The sequence below is a fragment of the Nothoprocta perdicaria genome, unplaced genomic scaffold (assembly GCF_003342845.1).
Source record: "Nothoprocta perdicaria isolate Ctin4 unplaced genomic scaffold, notPer1 scaffold_2, whole genome shotgun sequence".
Lineage (NCBI taxonomy): Eukaryota > Metazoa > Chordata > Aves > Tinamiformes > Tinamidae > Nothoprocta > Nothoprocta perdicaria.
Window position 1 is genome coordinate 1,658,455 of NW_020455204.1, and position 22,485 is coordinate 1,680,939.

Sequence of the window (22,485 nt, forward strand, 5' to 3'; positions counted from 1 at the left end):
AAGATGCAAGTCCTACCAAAAAGTGATGTGCTCCTTGTTAGTTTAGATGGAATAGACTTACAGTGGGCAATGGAAAACCAAAGCTCTAGCCTAATATTTTGGAGTTATTTATTTAATAATTATTGCAAGACCTGGATTTGACAATGAGACCTGAAAATAATACAGATATTTATGAAATCTATAGGCAGAAATTAAGCAGAATGGCTTGTGTTTGAATGTGCAATGTAAGAATTTGTCAGATAGACAGGTAGATAAATAGATATGTATGTGTACATATACATACACACCATGCACACGTCCCTTGCTCATCACCCTTTTGGAAAGTGATAAATCAGATACTGAGTAGATGTTGTGGTTGTTCAGTTCCCTCCCCAGTCACAGGCTGAATCTGTCCCATTGTAGAATGCTGTATTAACTAATACTAGTAAAAATATAGTCAGAAGTCAATGATATATCACAGAAAAATGGCAAAAACAGACTTTATATTTGATCTCTCAAAAGTCTGCAAAGCAAGCCAAAATTCTGTGAAGATTTTTTTTAGAACCTGCAGCTAATGGAGAAATGAGAAAGAAAAGCAAATTGCTGTCCTCATATTCTCCTCAATTTAATTTTTAAAGCCAAAGAGAATGGAATCATTTCTTTTTATCTAAGTTTTTTCCCCCCTCCATATTTCTTCATTTTACTGTCGACCTAGTTCCTACTTGAGTTCAGTTAAGACATTTGACAAAACATACATATAAAGAAGTGTACATGTACCTATACACATATGTGTATAGGTATAAAACCCTACAAGATACTGAAGTAGTTTTAAATTCTGAATGAAGGCTCATATGATCATATCATAGGGATCATATGATTGATTGGATCTATATACTGTACTTTCAATATTGTTAATGTACTCATGAGGAATTTTTACTATTTGGTGATGTATATCATTCTATTTCTAGAAGAATCTCACAAATAAATTTTATTGCCACATGGTTTTATTTGCAATATCTACACACTTTAGCAATTATTTATAGACACCCCAGCATGGCAGCAAGAGCTGCAGCTGGGAGCAGTAGTAGATATTTGTTCTAAGAGCACAGATGGTGTCTTAGAATATTTCTTGAGCTACTGTTAGTGCTAAAGAGGCAGCACTGCTGAGAGGTGGCGATAATGACAGCCTATAGTGTCTGTAAGACCCCTGGCCAGTGCGCAGACTGAAAGCTCTTTAGTGCAGCTGAACGTGCTCAGGCTGCTGCCCTAAATCTCCTCTGACCTTGCCAGGAAAGCCCAAGGCAGAGGCGACCGCTTCATTCCAGGCACTTGTGATGCCCTTGGGTGGGCACATGGGCTCAGGCACCCAGGCTGCTCCAGCAGGGCACGCAGGCCCTGGCAGCCAGCACAGCATAGACACCCTGCGCTCCGGGCCCCGTCTGTGCTAGTCCTCATCTCTAAATGTGGAATTGCATCCACGACAGGAAAAGTCAGTGCGTGTAGATTTTGCAGAGTTATCAGTATTCAGTATATAGCGCATGCTGCTTCTAGGTTATATAGTATAACTACTAGGACAGTCAAATGCATGTTTTTAATCAGAGCCTACTTCTGTTTATTTCTTTAAAAATATATTTATATTTTATTTGTCCAATCTAAATTGGAAGATCTAAAATGCTCTTAATGTGACTTCTATGGGTCTGCTCAAATATCAAGTTTATAAGGTGATTGTTTTTTTCACTATAAAGAAGGTAGATTTTACTTTAGGGTTAAAATGACAATATACTACTGTCGATAGCAACCTAAGAATTTGTTTCAAGAGACAGTGTCTATTATAATAAAAAAGACATTTTAGCTAAAATGTCTAACAATGTGATCATTAGCACAGCACGTGCCTCCGTTGCAAGTTTGTCATCTGTTCCCTTGAGAAATAATTCTCCTTTTAACGGAAAAATCTTAGCAGAATTTTTTATTTCTTATTGTTCTGCAAGCTCTCTCATTCCAAACAGCATAAATCTGAGTTGCAAAGAAACCAGGGATTTCTACCTATTCCTCCTCCTCCTCCTCTCCCTGTGAATATCTCTTGCCTGTTATCCCCAGAGTATGTGCACTTAGGCATGTGATCTTTTACATACAACAAGGAGCTTATGTTTCTGAGCGTCTGCCTCAGCAATACAGCATCTGCCATGTAAATCATCTCTTTATCTCTTTTCTGAATATTTTAATTCTAAGAATGTAAGTGCAGTTCTCTATTTCCATGGAAACCTGACAAGAAAGTTAGAATGACTGCAGTGGAATACAGAGGTTGGAGGAGAACGCATCTTGAGCTGCCAGTCATTGCTTAGGTTATGTTCAGAACTCACTGGATGAAAATCACTCTCTTACAAGGGGCAAAATTGGGTTTAATATTTAGGACTTTAAGTGTATAAACACAAACTTTGTCCATATTTCAAAAAATCTGGCAGCTTTAGCAAGTTAAGAGCTCCTTAAAATCTGGCATGGCCCTTGTCTCATACACGTTGGTTTTTGTTCGTCTTTTGCAAACTGCAGCTTATTTGAACTATATAAATTTCTATTCCATGTAATTCCTTTATTAATGTGAATGCTGTAGATCATCATTCTGATCTGATCAGCATTTGATGGTATAAAATTTTCTAGATAGTCTTTTATCACTTGCAATGAACAAGTCTGAGGAAAAAAGAAGGGGAGCTGGAAGAGCTGAACTTTGGGATTGGGTTCCAATTGTGAAGCAGAGCAGGTAGCAGATGAGGTGGAGTGGGATTTAGGAGATCTTGTGAAATCAAATAATCAAGAAATGATAAATGACAATGTGTCTTTATATTTTGACTCAGATTTTATAGTCACATTATTTTTTCCATGGAATTGTTGCCCTGTTTAGTGAATGTAGGGATTTTTCTATGCTTAATGAGGGTTAGGTGATAAATAATACTGGCAGCTGTAGGAAGACTGCCCTCAACTGTTGCAGGGGGAAGTAAATGTGAAATGACTGAAGCAGGATTGTAGTAAAGCAGAGGAAATCCATTTGGTTAAAGCAGCTGACTTCTACTCTGAAAAACTCTTCATTTCTCCATGTTCCTTTTTGGTGACAAAATAGTCTCTTAAATCAAAATTTTCATAAGTAATCCAACACCATTCCTCACCTTTCTGTGAGTTGAGACTCTGGGATTTGATCTCTAGTAGGTCTAATGACTCACATCCACACCAGATATCAACGAAAGCTTCAAAAAAAGACTTCCTTGTAACTCTAATTTCTCGTTGTATAGTTCCCTGTTTATAAATTGCTGTTAACAGTATCTCTTGCTCTTAAAACATGCTGTGAAAATAAATGTAGCCAATGAAATATTCAGATACAATAATTATAAGCTTGAGAAGGAGCTAGTAATTCTGACTTTGGGGCAGCTGCTGAACAATAATCTCCTAGAAAAGCAAAAGTGCCTAAATTGAGTAATAACAATAAAGGAAAGCATTGAGTGGCACAGAACATTTCCAGCCTGCCGGTGAATGAGAGTCATATGCTCGCTGTATACACTGTGGTGTCTGTAAATGGAAAAATGTGCTTCTTTGGCCTGAAGAAATCAGTGCGAATCGTAAGAGTCAGAATGCATTTTGCTGCTGCAACAGAGAGCCATGTTCTGCTTTTATCTGTATGATGCTCTAGTTACATTGCCGCAATTATTCCAGTTTATAGTAATGTAAGCCCAAATGGACTTGCTGACCCATATATCTTTCTAAGGTATTGCTTTATATTCTTTCCATTTAGTTTTCTTGCTCTATTCATGTTTAATTCTGATTTTGCACATGACTTGTGTGGCTCACAGCCTCCAATTCTTACTAGGTTAGTGGGAGGAATTCTTAAGATCAGCATGATGGAAAAAACTACGTTAGAATTATAGGCAAGGAAGATCTGAAACTGCTACTTGCTCCTCAAGAATGCTACATTAATCCTGCAACACAGACAGGATAAAGAGATAAGACAGACATTGTTCCCCCAAGAGCTCCAGCTGCACCAAACTGTAAGCATCTTGCCTAAAATATCTTCAAAGGTGCAATAAAAGGCAAGCCAAAACTCCAGCAAGAAGGCAAAAGCCTTCCTCCCAGCTGGGAGGGCAACAGAGTTCTCCCCCCGATGTCACACCGTCTCAGAAACAGCCTCAGGTTTTGTGGGCTTTTGTTTTTTCCTGCAGGGAATGTGTCAGTATGAAGTGACATTTCACCTCTGTTGGAAGTGGCACCTTTTGCTGCTGGTTATTGTTCGAGTACTATTGAAGAATGCAGCCACTGTTCAACTTTGTTCTCTTGAACCTGGTTCAGCATCAATGTGAGCCAGTTTTAACTTTTTGGGGTCTAAGAGAACGTTTCTGCCATTATCCCATCATTTGTCTATCTGTGGAGCTAGATAATGCCAATGACTCAAGGTCAGTACATTATGTCCTAGGCCTCTGTGCTTATCTCTTTGGTGAGCAGCTCTTGCTGCTCCAGATGATGGTGAAGTTTTTAAAATGGGCAGAGTTTCCTTTAAACTGGACAAGACTAATGGGAAAGGCACTGTTGCCTAGGAACTGTAGCATTAGTGTATGTAATGGGGAAGCTGGCACTAATATGGAATCAAATGGCTTATTTATCAAAACAGATGAGGTATTTTAACAGCCTTAACATACAAAATACTTGTCCTGGGTCATAGCAAATATTTGTGTAGTCTAACGCTGTGTCCAGCTCTAGTCAAATGCAGATATTTAGGGAAAAATAGGAGCACAGATTGAACATACACTGATACTTCCCACAGTGCATCCTACCAGAAGTCTGAAACATAAATTGCATCACTGTCTTTCTGTCCAAATGCCCTTTAATTTGTCTAATTGCCTTTTGAACCCAGTTGCGCACTCAGAATTTTTACTGTTGTTGTTCTCTAGCATCTCATGATAGTTTTACATTTAATTATGCCCTGCATGGAAAAATCCTTGTTTACTGTTAGAGAATTCAAGTTGATGTTCTTTAGTTCTTGAGTGGTTGGGAAGGGTGCAACACTAGTCACTGTTCACCAGGTCTTCGTCTTTCTTGATTTCATGAACATGAAATTCTCTGTCAGCTACTTCCTTTGAATCTAGACTGTTGACAGCAATGAATGGTGACAAGTTTCACTCACTCTCTAGGCAAACTGTTCTGGCACAACACTGTCCTTCCTATAATTTTTTGGTGGTTGCTGATTTTGTTTTCCTAATGTTCCTGAACTGAGCATTCCAGGCTCCAATTTGTCATCACTGTCTCTCACTTTTTCATCAGATGATACTGGGAAGAGCTTAGTCTCATCATCTTTGTAACTGCCTTCCAAGTGATATTTTATGAGATAGCCTCTTAGCCTCCTCTTTGAAGCCTAAACAAGCCCAGTTCCCTCAGCTTCTCCTTGTAGGTCAATGCAGCTTTAAATTACTTACTGGCTAAACACAGAGGGCTAAGATATTAAGCTGGAAGATCTCAAATGAGGACAGCTCAAGTCCTGAGCCACCTTACCTATAAAAACTACGTAACATTTCAGATGCATTGAATGCATGCTTTAACGCCCCTTTGCCCTTGAGTTAGGCAAGAAATGTAAAGGCCTGAATGAGAAATTTCAAACACTTTTGCTACAGCTCTGGTAGCACCGCAGTCTGAACACTAGCTGTGTTATGTTTAGGTTTTGCTACATTGGCACTTTCCGGGATTTTTTCCTTGGCCTAGATCAGCTGCAGCACTGTTTCTCAGCCCTCTATCCTTATTACGCCCTCCCAAAAATGCTGTTTTGTATATTCCAGTTGCACCAGGCAGAGCGCTAACGTGACTGCCCTATGCTTCTAGCATCTCATGCACATCTTTCCCCTGCTATTTCTTTTCTTTCCCCCAACTCCCTGACATGAGGGAAGGAAAAATACCACACAGGAGCATGCAGGTAGGAAGCTATTAAATATATACAGTGCTTTATTACTATTTTTATAGTAACACATTCCTTATACCATTGTAATCAATGCTTGTATTGATGAGAAAGCAAGCATATGGTCCTCTCAGCAGTACATGCTGTATGTATCCTGCGTGCTGTTGTCACACTGTGTTCCTTACTAGTATCTGTACTGACATGCTGCTAAGTCGCATTTCCAGTGTCTCTGCTTATTTTCCCAGATTAAAAATATTTTAAGAATGAGTGGTTTTACTGTTCTATGGGAATTCTGTGAAGGAGCAGTATAGAAAGAAAAGGGGGGGTGGAAAGCAGGTCAAGTATTATGGCTTAAGAAGTAAGGAAAATTGGAGATAGTGTCGTGTAAGAAAGGTTGTTTGTTGTCACAAATGATAGTTAATTCCCTTATATTTGATAATTTCTCTTTTTTTTTTTTTTTCATTTTTATGCCCAAAGCTCTCCCAGCAGTGACTAGAAATTTTCACGTATAAGTGTGAGATGCAGCATTTCTACTTGGCTCCATTTGCCACCTGATTTTCCTAATTACATGCTGCCTTGATAACAAGGTCTTCTCATAAGGAAGCTCTTTGTTGTTGTGGGAGTCTTTGCTGCAGAGGACAGAGGACACCTCTCCTCTTCCAGAGGATGAGCAGGAACATTTGCATGGTTGCAAATTATTGGAAGGAAGGAAGCAGCCATCTGCTCCTACGCATGTTCTTTCCCTTAAGCAACCAATTCCTTGCTCTTGTGCTCGGGGAAGAGTTTGCAATTAGCCCCCAACAAGGCTGTCTGGATAATGCCTCAGCATTACCTTGCTTATACACCAGCTTGGGTGTAATTATGAAACTACAGTGGCACATTTTGTCTAGCCACCTGGCTAGCTGCCCTTCCCCAGGATTCTTGAACTGGAAAAGACAATGCAGAGAAGAACAAGCTGTTTTTTGCCATTCCCCCCCCTCTATATTAAAAGAAAAAAAAATCACAACTACTTTGCCAGTTGTCATCTGTTTCATATTTTCCTTATAATAAGCCATAACCCTTCCCCTGTAATACAGCAGTCCTGCAAAATTGACAAAACCAGAAGCAAGCTTGCTTTAATAGATTGAGAGTATAGGAGTGGATATATCATGTATCTTTAGGCTCAGGTTCACAGTGTGAGCCTTCATCTCATCTCAGACCTGTCAAAGCAGTCCGCTTCTTATTTAAGATTTTCACGCTGTATCGAGATGCCATCTGGCCATAGCAAACCCAGGACTGTGCCGTGCATCGTCCTTTCATATGTGATTGATGCACTACATGAGCCAAAAGCCACTACTTTAAATCTAGACAGGCCTTTTCTTGCCATGAATATTGCTTTCTCCTAGCCTTGAATTTACTTGTTTATTATCTGCTTTCACTTGAGGTTGACTATATGATGACACTAGACATTTTGTGTGTCTGTGATAGCAGGCAAGACCTCCTCAAGATAAATTCAATTAGTTTTCTTTATATAGATAAAGGTGCTGCCTGTTCCTCTTGTCCTGTCATTTTTACAGTTATATGGATTACAACTCACTGGTACCTGAAAGTTCAATTTTGCCTTTCAGATACATTTTCTCGTTGTCCAGTGATGCTTTTCCTCCTTTTACTACTACAGGTAAATGGTGAAATGGGTTTTTAGAGGTTCCCAAGGCATAAAAGCATTTGTACCACACAACTACAGTATTGCACCTGTGTAGCATAACCCGCATCTTTGCTGGAAATGATTCATTGATTATCTTAACTTCCCTAGATTAAATTTCAATTATTTGGTCGTTGAAGAAGAAAGTTCTTAGGTGTCAGGTACAACTGGTTACTAATTCTTTCCTCACTCTGCTTCTAACCAGAAATTTAGATAAGTGATAGATCAGCTCCATCTGCTTCTGTTTAAAAGTTTTCCCTCCTGCTCAGCAGCTAGTATATTTGTTTAATATAACCATTATTACAGAACACCTATTCCTTTTCTAAATATCAACCTTTTATTAGAAATATATAATAGGTGAATAGACATCTTCAATCCCTTCCTGAATTATACTGTATTCACAACAGTTTTAACACCTAAGATTATGTCAGTAGTCTGGGTTTCAAAACGGATATTGTATTTAACACCACAGACCAACCTCCTCTGCTTTTCTGCATTTCAGCCTTCATAACAGTTTTGTCCATGAAAGCAAGACTAGTTTACTGAAAAACCATTATTTGCAAGCTGTGTTTTACCAGTGCCACATCTTAAAATATAATTTTCATTGACTGAGTTTGTTAGCATTGATTAAAGTTATTATCATTAAAACCCCAAATCCTATTATCTCACCCATTGTCTTGGCTAATCTGATTTACTTTTAAATTTCTAGAAATTCAGTTTTCGAATTTGCAGTGCATATACATTTACTAATGGCTGCCATTACCTGAAACATGGCAGGTGATTAATGTTAAGAGTACAGGGAATTCTAGACTTTTACCCTATCTGGCTTAATTACTGTAATGTTTGAGTGACTTTTTCCTATGCCATGCAAATTCTCCTGCACTTTCAGCAAATTACTGCTTAATTGCCCAGAACCATGTAGCTGAGATTTCTCCCTCCAGCTTTGCTCCCACAGCATAGTACTTATCTTCCTCCTGAAATAAATGAGAGGTCTTCTAGGATCTTGTGATGTTCTGTCCTGAAAGAATCCTGACTCTGACTCCTCTCTTCTCTTTGGCCAGTTTTGTCCTTTGTAGCCCTGTATATTTGAAATGCTTCCCTTATTTTTTTTCATTACTGTGAAGTTTCTATTCCTTATATTTTTTTCTAATTGTCAAAAAAAAAAAATTGTTAACCAAATTAGTCTTCACTTTTCTCCTTCCTGTGCTATTAGAAAAAGAATTTCAACTAAGGTTCTCTCTGACAGGTTTTTGCCTTTCTTGATGATGACTGCCTTCTTCTCTGGTGTTTTGCTATTAAGATTCCTGAATATGAAAAATTATACAGCTTCAGAGTGTCTTAGAATGATCTGGAAGTGCAATCCCAAATCCATATGAGTTGGGTTTATCATCAGGTTAGCCTAGAAATGCTTTCAGGCAAGGCATTAGTTAGATGCTAGATAGATCCTACTTGTCAGCTTTGTTCCAGCTACTGGGGCTACACTTGAGAAATATCATTACATTTCATAAATGGCTTAGAGTGTGTTTTTAGGAGGTCAATCAATAAATAGGAGAAAATAAAGATATATGTTTCTTATTTATAGGAGGATAGGCTGCTTGAATTGCAACTCTAACACTGTAGAAGCCCATTGACCTGTGAATCAGATAGAGTCCCTGAGGATCATTCAGCTCTTAAGTTTAGTACGTTTTAAAGGGTGGTAAGTTTGAACTAAAAACAAAACTGTTTTATTCTTCCTGTGCCAGATGTAATAAGCATTCTTCTGCCTTAAACAGGATTTATTCCAAGTTTGAGGCCCTATGGAGTGTGAGGGAGCAGCAAGAGGGAACTTCTTTCATAGGGAAAGCCAAGGGAAAGCAAGGCAAGCAGTGCCCGTGTCCTCGCTGCCAAGCCCCGTGGTCCTGCAGTACCAGAGTAGCTCTGGTTCAGTAACCAGACCCGACTGACAATCCAGATCATCAGACAAGTCCACAGAAATGAGGCAATTCTGGGGTCAAGCCAGGAAGTCAAGTCAACTGCGTCAGTGAGGGACATGGCCTAAACACAGGAGATGTCACAAAGAGCTGCAGTAAAACCTGGATAAAGACCAAGGGCGAACGCGTGAGCAGCTCCTGAGCCCAAATGTTGGCAGTCTCTCAGCAAACCTTCTCCCACCTTTCTCTTAAAGTTACACAGTTGCAGCCTCCTTTATTGCAGGCAGCCAACTGACAAAAGCACTTTGTGGTTTCTGAAAAAGAATTGAGAGTCTTCACATCTATCTTTCTCATCCAATTCCTTATAGCTCCCTTATCTTTTCACTCTTTGTCTTATTTAAGAAGTCAGCATCAGCATACACAATGGTTTCAGAAAATTAACACCAGAAACCTGTCCAAAGAGCATACAATATAAATTAAACACACCAGAAAAAAAAACAACCCACAAGAGACAGAAGAGTGGATGATACTTTGGAATTTAATATCCAAGAAGATGGAACAGAATAAAAGTTCATCTCACTGTGGAGATACTGTTTTTCTAATGGGGAGAAGATGAATATTTTATCATTCAAGGGACAAGCTGAAGAATATGAAAACATACAGTGTTCCAGCAGTGAAGTACACACTTCATTAAAAGCGGAACACAACTATACTGTGGGAAATGTCATAATAGTATTACAACTTTTATGATAGCCATCACATTGCCAAATTGCAACATTTTATGTGTTACTTTTCTGGTAATGCAAAGTTGTATTTTCTTGATGGTAGGACAATCAGTTCTGTTTTATGAATATTTGCAATTTGCAGGAACTTGAAACGCATAAAAGTCACAAAGAACACAGGTAAATTACCTAAATTTATAGAGTCTATTCTTTATTATCAGTATTTCAGTAGAGAGGTCTTCTACCTTTCTAAATCTTATCTGCTTCCATCTCCCCTTTTTCTAAATGCTTGCATTTCAGCTTTACATTCTCACTGTGGATATAAGGGTCAAGTATTTGCATATAAGGAGGTATTTAGACATTCCTTTCTCAAATTTGGTGCAGATTTTTTTTTTTTTTTTTTGTGGGCATCTGTGCAAGCAAATCCAATCTAATTCAGCTCCATATGCTATAGTAGATTTATATAATTGTATTATATCTGGGGAGGAGAGTAGACTTGTGAAATATTTTCCTTTTCAAAACCAAACAGGAAAATTATAGGTTCTTACTGATTGTATTGGAACTTGTTCAACTAAAGTGACTGGGGACTTTTAAATTTAAAAAAAATCCTATTGTTATTTCATTTCCTCTTGGTCTCATTAATTAACTTTTACTTTTATAATCTCATTTCTTTCAATTTCTTCATCTTTCAGCTGTTCTATTTTAATTCTACCTCCTTTTTTCAGCCATTCACTTCTCATTTCTTTCCTTCTAGCTATTCTTCTTAGACAAAGAGGAGAAAAGGTGTCCTAAGAGAATTTTTCAATACCTGCATCATGTACTTTGTCTCATGTTCATAATACTTATCTCCATTTATTAGGAAAAAATATTGCTGAGTATTGGAAAATCCTGAAATGAATCCTGCTGCTTAAGTGTAACAGGTGATACTTATTAACATTCTCTAAATACAAATTGAAAGACTTGTTAAAAAGGATATTCTCCTTTAAGGAGAGAATATGAGTGCACTGCAGAACTTCTTTATATTGGGCTAGAATGAGACTAAAGTTATGATACTGAAGTGCTTAAGAAACTTCATAGGAATAAAGATCTAAACTTGAACATGGTGGAAGAAAATAACCTTAAGTGTAAATGTCTAACATACTTCCTTTATGTACTACCGTCAATAATTGATATGCATTTTAACTTTCTATTCAAAACTTTACATCTGCATAACAGTCTTGATACACAGCTTTCCAGTCAGAAGCATTGGAACCATGGACAGCTCCAGTGGTATCAAGTATTTCAGAGAAACGCAAGGGCAATAACGCTGAGAAAAGCATAAGCTGGTCTTTGGTTTCTAACAGATCTTTCTCCTTTCAGCATTGTATAGCTTTTTTTTTTTTTCCTTCCCTTTTAGTCATCCTAAAATGGTCATCAGTGAAGTGACTGTGGAAAGAGGTTGCCCTTATTCCTATGTATTATTCCAATCTCTCTATGTGTAGTAAGCTCTACTTACAAGTATACTATGAGGAAAAGTAAGGAAGGGAAAAACAGCTGAGTATGTATGGTGTACTAAAAAACAGAATGCAAAAACAGAATATTTTAATGCTCTGATTGTGCTGTAGTAGTTCAATCTTTTTAAAGTAACAGCAGAACGTTTCTGTAGTATGAAATCTTCAGCAACGAATCATCCTTTTTATTTAAAAAATGTTTACAGTGCTACCATGATTTCACACGCAACTAAGTTCTGCCAAGTTATATCTATGGTTTCTAAAACTTCAGTTATAGATTCTCCTTCTTGGTTGTTTATTATTAAAAATATATAAACTAAAGGAAGAAGTATTATTTGATAAAATGCAATATATCTAAAACTAGGTTCCTGCAGTTGCATGCTCAGGTAATGTCACCAAGTAAAACAAAGGTATTTCTTAAAACAGATTTTGCTTGTTACTAGAAATAGTAACATATTCTGTGTACTTTCTACACTCGCGTTAAAATACTATTGCTGATGCTGTTGTTTCCTTCCCTATAGAGTCGAATGGCAGAAAGTTTGCGTCTCTTTGATTCCATCTGCAACAACAATTGGTTTATCAACACTTCCCTCATCCTCTTTTTGAATAAGAAAGATCTGCTGGCAGAAAAAATCAGGCGCATCCCCCTAACAGTCTGCTTTCCTGAGTACAAAGGGCAAAACACTTACGAGGAGGCAGCAGTCTACATCCAACGCCAGTTTGAGGACTTGAATCGCAACAAGGAGACCAAGGAGATCTATTCTCACTTCACCTGCGCCACTGATACCAGTAACATCCAATTTGTGTTCGATGCAGTGACAGATGTCATCATTCAGAACAATCTCAAATATATTGGCCTCTGCTAAGAATCCTTGGGCTTAATCTGTTACCTGAAGTGATTAAAAAAAAGCGGCTAACCACCTCCACTTCTAGTGGAAAAAATGGGGCAATGCTTAGAAACCCAAGGAGAGAAAAGGGGAAATCTGATGTATGCACACAGATCCTCTTATGCCCACTTAACCTGCCACATTATCTTTCACAAATAGATATTTTGGAGATTAAAAGCCTCCTCTCCACAAAATACAGCTCACTCCTGCCCCCTTCCCTAAAAACGTAAATCCCAAACAGTAACAAAAAAGAGATAGAGGCCTAACTCTGTGGAGAAGTTTTCACCACAGTCACTGCACTTTTATTCCATTTGTTTCATTCCATTTCCTACAGTGGGAGTGTTATCATATTCTGTGTAAGAAATAATTCTTCATCCAGTTGTCCTAAAAATCATTTTATTGACAAGAAGATATAAAGCTGGTGAGTAAGAGATGAACTCCTTTGCAGGGGGTGGAGCAGAATGGTTGTGTTGGGGAGAAAAGCTAGTGCAAATCTGAAGCTACAGAACAGCAGAGTTTAACCAAAACATTACACAGTTGTAAAGAATGGGAATGAATTCACAGTACTGGGACGCAGAGCCCGGCAGGATAAACACACACACAATGTATACACATGCACATGAGTCACGGCATATACTATGTATACACTTCTGCTTTACTTTACTGTTTATCATGGACACCTTGCCTGTCTAAGGAATTGTTGGTGCATAACTGTTCTGTGATTTCCAACCTGACTAGCAGCCCTTTCTGCTCTTTAAGGCTTCAAAATATGCAGCAAAACTACATAAAATGAGTCTATGAATAGGCCAAATCAAGGTCAGTGTTTCTTCTACTGGTAAAGAGTTTTATACATCAAAACAGTCTTCTTTTACATCTTTTTTTGCCAAATCTTGTGGTGTTTCACAAAAAAAACAAACTCTATATTTAAGAAGTAGATTAGTGTTCCTTTTTTAATACAGATACGAAAAAATCACAAGGCGTTTTTTTAATTATTGTTGTAGTGTCTGGATTGCTGAGTGTGAAAGTTGCCAACGGACAATTCTGTTCCACTGCTCCCAACAACTCCTGGGAAATACTGTAATATTGTAATAGATTTCCCAAGAAGCAGGAGCCATTGAGATTGTGTAGTATATAGCCTCCAAAGTCTTTTTTTTCTTTTTTTTTAATTATTTAAAAAATGTGATGTATTATTAGAAGGTTAAAGATGAGCGATATGAACAATAACTAAATGTCTTGATATTTCAATTTAATAAATTATTTACAGTTTAGTGAAGTTAAGGAAACTGAGAGATGCATTCCTCAGCTCCAGGTTTCATCTCATAAAGAAACACTACTGGATGGAGTAACATTCCGGCAAAATTAAAGTCTGAATGTGTAAGAAGCTCTGTGGGACTATACTGGAAAATCTCAAATGGATCATATAGACCTAAGTCTTTGGTCAGTTGATTCTTTCCCCTGCCATAGAAAAGACTTCTTAAAGACTTGAGTGTAAAGTTGGTGTGTAAATATATGTTTGATAATTGTAAAGCACATACGTACACAGAGACACAGATACACACGCACACTGGAAAATATCCTTCTACTTTTGTTTCCCCTATGTACTATGATTAGTGCAAGAAATCTCAGCCAAGGGCTCTAAGAAATTTAAAACAAAACGGTCAATAACATCAACATTAAAATTGTCCACTTAAGAAAAAAAATAAATAATTCGAATGATACAGAACTTGTCTATAGCGTGTTCATTAATTAGTAGTATGATATAGTAGCTATCTAACTGGACAATGTTTGTGAAGTTTTCAGTTATTTATGACAGACTGATGAATGTTGCCCATTTGCTCTGGATCTTTTCTTCAGTTCAGTCACCCAAATTGAACAGAATTTCAGTCTTCAGTCTTAAGAATTGCATTTGAGCAGCTCAGTAAGTTACAAAGATAAGGAAGCTCAAGCTAATAGAGACCTGGGACTGCCAGGAAAACTACAACACATTTGGCAGCAGTGGTTTGAGGGATAATCACTTTCAACTTCACCAGAGTGGAAATGTAGCCAAAAATAGTCTCTGGGGGTTAAGACAAAGATTAGGACTTTCAGTAGACTTCAGTCCTGACCTAATCAAGCATGGGATAATCTGTGTGGTTTTTAATGCAATACTTTACAGCTGCCCTGGAGATGTGAGCCCTTTTAAGCGTGGCCTTTTGGGGGGTTACACCTGGAGGAGAGCAGCAAAGAGCCAATGAGGCAGCACCCTGGGGGTGGAGAAGGCCTTGCATGGGACCCAAGGGATATTCAGTGGGTATTCAGTGGAAAACAGGAGCTACAACCTGCTGCTTGTGCTATATGGAGTCAGACATATAGGAGACATATGTCTCCTATTATATAGGACTCCTATATATATATATATAGAGAGAGAGAGAGAGAGAGAGACAGACAGACAGGAGATGTTTGACCTGGTGAGTTTGCTGAAAGCTGTATGTGCTGGTGGTTGCTAGTAGAGAATCCTCTAACCTTAACCTACTATTAGCATGCTGGTATTTACTTAGCAACTTAAAAGTGCATTTCTGATCTAAATTTCTTCTGTAGTGTAATATCAAATTATTATCCACTTGAAGAACTAAAGCTATTTCTAAGGAAAATTCATGTTTTTCATGCAGTGGGTATAACAGAGAAAAGAAAAACTGTGAAGTAGTGTATGTCACTAGGTGTTCCCACTTAAGTGTAGGAATGGGGGGAATAAAGCATCTTTTAAGGTTAATCAGTTCACATATGCATGCTATCATGATACTGATTCCTTACTATTAACTCTCTAATCATTTAATCCTTGTGATGTTTTTGATTTTAGCATTCTAAGGAACTTGTGGTTACTCAGTTGCAGTCTTCTAAAGAACCGATGATGTTAAACATAGAAAGAAAACAACTTTATCTTCCTGTTGTATAAAAAAATTAAGGCACAAAAAGGTTAAAATAGGAAGTCTGTGCCAAAGATGGATGTTAAAATGAAATCTATTGACTGTTAGTCTTCTACCTGGATAAATTATGCAATTAAATTTGCATCTATTGTCTCAGTTCTCAGGTTATCAGTGATGCAGGGCATTGCCACCTGAAAGGATTGCACTAATGCAGCTGGGGTTTCACTTCACCTGGACAACACTGATATTCACAGAAGAAATGTTCCATCTGTTGCAGCAAGAATGCCACCTGTCCCGGGATCGTTTGCACTTTGTACAGCAAAACATATTTTGAAAGAGGGGGAGGGGAACATCCTTAAACAATCCTTATCCATAAATTTGAAGGTTATGGTTACCTAAGCATGCAATAGTGGGAACTCTTGCAAGTTAGTGAGATTATATAGTTATGAAAATTCCTTCCTTTTTCCTACTAACAGTGAACCTTTCCTGCTTTCTGCAGACGATGCTCCAGAACTGGTCCCCCGAACAAGTTACTCTAACTTGTAACTCAAGTTACAAGTTTACTTACTCTTGTAATAACTCTAACAAGTTACCTCATACAATTTACTTGGAGAACCTGATGCTTATCTACCACCAGTGACGGGCTGATGCTCATCACTGCCTGTGGTGATACATAACTCCTAAAGTGGGAAAGGTGAAAAACAGGTACGAGTCTTAAGGGATGCTTCACTTGAAAAGCAGCTGCCTCCCACAGAATTGTAGCCTTTCCTTTGCAAAGATGCACAACTCTTGCTGAGTTGGGACCGTAACAAGAGTTAGAAGCAGCTTTTGCACTGACATCAGAGCTGTGAACCACTTGCATTCCAAAGGCCACGTCTTCATGAGGGACACAGGTATAACTGACTTGCAGCTTTTGCTGAGTTCTGAGTTCAACAGGGCTAATCTTTCCACTCAAGGAGGCAACTTAATTTCTCCTTGCATAGTATAATCTCACATTTCCTGGTTTCACCACACTAGTGTTTTACAGCTGGGAAAGGTGGCAGCAGTTCCTGTTAGGGACTTTTAAACCAAGGTGGCATTCAGATAGCTCCAGGGACAAGAAGGGAGCAAGGATAGCATATCTGTCCCTGTTTCCTACGTGACAGTTTGAGGTATATCAGGTATTCCTCAGTTTAGGCAATGTATTTTGGATTGTGTGGAATTTCTAAGAAGTAATGTTTTATGTTGTGGCACCACCAAGAGACACATCTGCTTAGTGCTACAGTAAGTCACTAATCAGAAATGACAGGTCTAATAATTGCTTTCTATGTTACCCTTCTTCTAGTCCTTGCTTTTTAGAACTTACTAAAAAAATGTTTGAACTGGCAATCCCCACTGAAAAGCTGTTATTTTCAACAGGGGCTCTGCTAATATAAATTTTAAATGAATGCTACAGTTTGAGGTACTGTGGCAGTGTATCACCTTACCAAATTTACCTTACAGAAGTTCAAACATTGTGCACTGCAACTAGTCATTACTGCTGCTGTCAAAACTTGCAGCCAAGTCATAAGTGAACTCCAAATTTTTATCCTGAAACACAGCCCAAGACAGTATTAGCAAATAGTTCTATATTATTATTATCATTTATGAGTACAAAAGATTGAAAAAAAAGGGCAGGGGAAGCAAGTGATCTGTGAAACACCTTCAACCTCACTGAAATTTTAACAGTAGACAAAGTAAAAGTTTTGAAGGGATTGTATTTTAAATAAGAAAACAAACAAAAAAATCAGTACAGATGTAGTGTGAAATCTGAAGTGGCTGCAGTAGAGTTACATTAAAAGTATGCTTGATTGAGTGCATTGCATCTGGCAATGTTTATTTCTATTAAGTTTTGTTTTCTCCTGATCCACATATTCACTGGATGGTATTTATGTGGCTACACAGGTCACTAGCATATTTCTTTAAAGGCAGAGAGGTCAAAATATACTGAAACAAGTCAAGTCACTAGCTCACGGGAGTTGAAAAAATCTCTAAGATGACTAGTGGAATTAATTTTAAGTAAAATCTGCTTTACCTACATTTTATTACATTTTTATCCCTCTCAATTTACCTCATACTGATTTAATTGTTTAGAACTTTAAATGGTTAAAAGCATGTAAAATACATGTATTTTTAAAGAATTTTTCTGTTCTCATTCAGAAAGGTTCTAAATATTCATTCAATTCCTTTTAAGCACCAGTACTGTGCTTAATGGCAAGACCTCAAAGGAGACATTCTCCCTTGAATTCTAGTAATTCTCATTTTAATTGACAATCCTCCTCTATAAAAGCTATAATTTAAAAATTCTAATTTTAATCAGTAGAATTGTAATGGTCTGGTTAGAACATTATTGAAATTATAGTTTTAGAACCTGAACATAAAAGTAATAAGGGTAAATTCCATTAGCAAGTAAAAGATTTAGAAAAAAATATGTATATGTATAAATACAATAAAACTAAAGAAAGCATGTAAAACATACAATGACTTATTCTAGTCTTCTAGTAAGTCCAAGACAAATTCTCAGGCTATTTTCCTAAACCTAAACAGAAGGATTTAAAAGTTAGATGCTTAACTCCAATGTAGTCAACCTAGCTTATGTTTATGGAGATAAATGGACATCACCCAAGCATAGCTCATTGCATCCTAAAGTAGGCACCTAAAATGTCAGATTCATCGCCCCAGGAGATACTGATTTGTCTCTGCTGGTTTGTCTCTCACTGCACAGGGAGACTAGCTTAATCTGACATCTGCAGTCAGGCAAAATGATTCCACTTTTAGCTTCATATCCTAACATTTTAAGTATATCTAACCCTGTTGCCCAGGCTTTGATTTCTAAGGCTAAACAAATTACAAAATTTGTAAAAGCGAGCTCCTTCACTGTTCCTTGTATTACGCTCTAACTTACCCACTAAAAAAGCAACCTGAAGGAATCCAGTACGAAATGCCATCTCTGAGCCTCATTTTAAAATACATTAATCCAGAATCCATGGAATTTTGTTGGGAATACTCAGTGCAATGGACAATGCCCTTAAGCGCTCGTTTGTCTCCTGCTCTAGTGCTTGCAAGAAGCGGGGAAAGCCATGAACGAGTTACATGATACCTGTACTTCTTAACACCAAAAAGGCTTTCTACAAACCACTTCTGTCTTCTTCAAAACTCTGCATGCTGAGAAATTGGTGCAACAGGCTTAAAACTCAAATATGATTTAACAAAAGGGACAAAGTGAATTTATGATGTAAGATTCTGAAATACAAACTCAGATGCACGCCATATAAACTGTATCTTGAGGGAGTAGTCCTTACTACTGTAAGCAGACTTAAAAAAAAATAATGGATTTAGCCTTCAGGGAGAATTTGCAGGATCAGCCCTGAAAAGAAACACGTAGGCAGCACTGTGCCTTCACATATGTATTATGTTAATACAGGGCCTTTCACTTGTAATCTATACGCGAACATTTTATGTATTATTCTTTTATTACACAATTTGCAAATTGTTCTAGAAGGGCAACAAGAGCTCTACAACATAATTGTTTCCACCAATGAAGAAAAGACAGTTGTACCTGTAAAAGGTTTCCAATAGAACCCAAAGAATAACCTCGCAAAGGAAAACTAAGATAAACAAAAATAGAAAGATACTGTTTAAGGTGGAATTTTGAAAGAGAGTGGAAAAAAATAATGTGGGCAAAATATTTAGGGAATCAAGTTAATACACTTTCATCTGCTTGAATATTTAAGCAAATAATAAGAATAAAAACTCCTACCTTCAGGTAATCTTGCCATCATTTCAAAGGACTGATGTACATTCTTCCGACAGATATCTACTGGATCATCCAATAGCTGAGCCAGGGCAGGAATTACTCTGTTTTGTATAAACCCGTGCCTACAAACAGCATTGGGGGAGGGATTTAATTAAGCTTAACAACTTAAATATTTTCCAGATGCACAATATTAAATTCAGTTTACATTGCACCTATCTTGGCAAAACTTAAGCTTTATTGCTATTTCTCACTGAAATTTCTTTTTGTTTCCATACCATTTAGTATATGCTGTAATTATACCTACCTGCCAACATTATGCGTAGCCATTATGTAAAGGGCTTCTGTTGATTTTTGTCGGACAGTGCTGTCACTATCTAGCAGCAAAATTTTTAGGTTGTCCAAGAATCCTGCAAAATTCAATAACTTTAACATTTCTTACATTTAAGATCAGTTCAAAATAGCTTTTTTTTTTTTCAGTTTCAGAATACAAAGCACAAAGAATCAGAATTTTCATCTTTTCTGGCAGTAAAATTCTTACTGACATACCACAAGTAGGGAAGAAACTTCACCTACTACCAAAAATGCATGCATAATCCCTAAAATATCTTAACATTAGAATAAAAGTTAATTGATGTAAGTGCCCCACAGAATTAGCATCCCTAATTGTTTGATCTGACAACCAGGAAAGATGCTGGAAAGACTCCACTGAACTAATTTTGTGTTGGATCATGCTACAGACAAGCTGTTCATTTCTGTATCCAGTAAACTCTTAATCATGCAAATATTTATGTAATAATCTAACTCTAAAAATAAAGGTACACTGGGGTCTGGAGCTCTTCCTGGTTTTAAAATACGGAAGCGTGTGTTTGCAGGATTGATGCTGCATTTCTGTAAACTTCCTTAGGAAGTTTCTGTAGACTTCTTAAGCCTTTGAAAAACCATCCACTGATAAAGGGAAAAAAAAGCAAAAGAAGCCCTCACAGATTTTGCTGATGAATTTGTAAACTTGATTTTTATATATATATATATTTCATTATTAAACAATTATTAATTAAATATAATCAGCAAAATATACTAGCTGATATTATAATGTGATCTAAGATGCACTCGGATCTCAGATATTGGCTTAGACCTTTCCTTCAATTAAAAGACTCACTGAGCTCTACTGCATTTGGCAGTACCTCATATGTGAAAAAGCCAATGCTGCAAAGAAGGTATTAGTCATATATGTATGAGAAGAGTGTTTAATGAAGAAAAATACTGCCATTTTGTTGGTTAATCTCTCGTTCTTAAACCATCAAATTACAAAATGTATTTTCTTACGTAAAAATGGATTAATAATAGGAGATCAGAGAAAATCACCTGTAAACAAGACTGCAGGTTTCTCACTTTGGACTAATGAGCTTTTTTTATTAGTACCTGTTATGATTTATCTAAAACTTGGCATACACGCAGAGAAAAACATTTTATTTTTATATTTAGAGTCGATAATCTTGCAGTGAGCATACTCTTAAAATAAGTCACGTCTATGACATAACCTTCCTTATGTTCCTAAGGTAAAACAAGTAGCAAACGAAAACAAAACCTTTGTGGCTCTGCTGTGGCACCAAAGATGATGCAGGACGGGAGAGAACGGGGCCAAAAAGGGCAGTTTTCTTCCATCGTCTTGTCCCCAGCGGCCACTCACCGAGCTGTATTGCCTGGTAGACGTTCTCGGGGTCGTGGAGCAGGTCGCAGAGGGCCATGAGCGCCCGCTGCCGCGTCAGCAGCTCGGGCGCCCGCAGCTCCTCGTTGAGCTTGGGCAGGGCCCTCTCCCCGAAGGCCAGGGGTGCTTTGGTGGGATCGATGTCTGGGGGCAGCTCTGCCGAGATGCGGGCGTGCGCCATCCCTCGGGAAGGGGTCCCTACCCCAAAATAATTGTTCCTGGTGACAGTTAAGGGAGCAGGGGGACAACTATGGGCCTTAAACTGAGGGGTGCTCTGTGCCCCCAGGAGAGGGGGTGGAGGACACAGCCCTTGCTACCCTTGCTAAGCAGCTCCAAAATGATGCATGAGCATCGTCATTAATGCCTCTTCCATCAGCCGGCCTGGCTTGTCTGGGTTGATTCCCTACTGAACGCTAAAAGTGAAAACAAAACAAGAGTTTGCAGTAATCTGAGAATCAGGTGGGCAGGGAGAGGGCTCTTTTCCAGAGAGTTTAAACCCTGAACCAGACAAGGGGCTCAAAATAACAGTATTACAGCGAAAGCAAACAGAACCGCTAGCCTTTGCAAGGTGATGCTTGGTCCCTCTTCCTTCACGGCGCGGCTGACAGAAGCACCTTCCCGCCTCCAAAGCCACCCCGCAGAAATGACAACGGCAATGTTAAAACTTAACAGCGGAACCGCCGCGTTTCTCTCGCTCAGCCCCCGCGCGGGCTACGCCGCAGCGCCCCGTCCCGCGGACATGGCGCCGCCTCCGCCGCCCCCGCGTGCTGCCGTCGCCACGGCAACGCGCTCCTTGCGTACACCGCGCTCCGCGAATAAAGCCGCGCCGCCCGGCGCCTCTTTGTTTCTGCTGGGCCCCGCCTTGCGTCAGCGGCGTAAGCAACGCCCGCGCCGCCGGCCTCCGAGCGGGAGTAGCGTCAAGGGCGTAGTTGGTGAATGGGTAGCTGGGCGCTCCTGGCGTGGGCGTTGCGCGCGGCTCTGTGGGGGCGGGAGGGGGAAATGGCGGCCCGGGGCTGCGCGGGGGAGGCAGCCCGAGCCCTTCGCCCCGCTAAAGCGGAGAGCGAGGTTCCTTTCTCCTCCTCCTGCCTAAAGACACCCCACGGAGGAGGGTGTTAAGGGGCAGCTGTGGCGTGGGTCGATGTTCAGTCAGTGTTCCCACAGCAGCTTGCCCAGGGCTGCCATAGTGGGAGCTGAGCAGCTGTGGGCTGGGTTTGTCTTCCTAGGTTCCAGAACCTCTCCATAAACAGTTAAAATAGCCAGGATGGCTTCCATCCACATAAAGGTAGCCTCCCCTACCTTTATGCTGGTTTTGGCCATGTTTTATTTCTATATAACTCCATTAAACAGCACTGTATTGTGTGCAGCAGTGTATGGTACCACAGTGGGGACAGCCTGGCCGCAGGCTGCTCTGTGTGGTCAGATGCGACATAGGAAAAAGTGGCTTCAAAGGGCTGCTGCTGCGAGAGAGGTTGTTTCACCTGCCTGTGCAAATACAGAAAAGGTTGCTGTG

At 38.9% G+C, this 22,485-nt stretch overlaps 2 protein-coding genes across 3 annotated transcripts in view; one reads left to right on the plus strand and one right to left on the minus strand.

Moving 5' to 3' along the window:
- Positions 1–14,098, plus strand: part of GNAZ (G protein subunit alpha z) — a 52,900-nt gene extending 38,802 nt beyond the window's left edge. For both annotated transcript variants that reach the window (XM_026037510.1, XM_026037511.1), the window contains exon 3: positions 12,227–14,098. In XM_026037510.1, the coding sequence (XP_025893295.1) occupies positions 12,227–12,571 (345 nt within the window). In that variant the 3' untranslated portion in view covers positions 12,572–14,098. The remainder of the gene's footprint in view (positions 1–12,226) is intronic.
- RSPH14 (radial spoke head 14 homolog) overlaps positions 1–21,156 on the minus strand; it is a 69,154-nt gene extending 47,998 nt beyond the window's left edge. The window contains exons 1-3 of the mRNA XM_026037512.1: positions 20,958–21,156; positions 19,575–19,677; positions 19,274–19,392 (exon numbers count right to left, since the gene is read on the minus strand). Coding sequence (XP_025893297.1) covers positions 19,274–19,392; positions 19,575–19,677; positions 20,958–21,156 — 421 coding nt within the window. The remainder of the gene's footprint in view (positions 1–19,273; positions 19,393–19,574; positions 19,678–20,957) is intronic.
- Between the last annotated feature and the right edge of the window lie 1,329 nt (positions 21,157–22,485).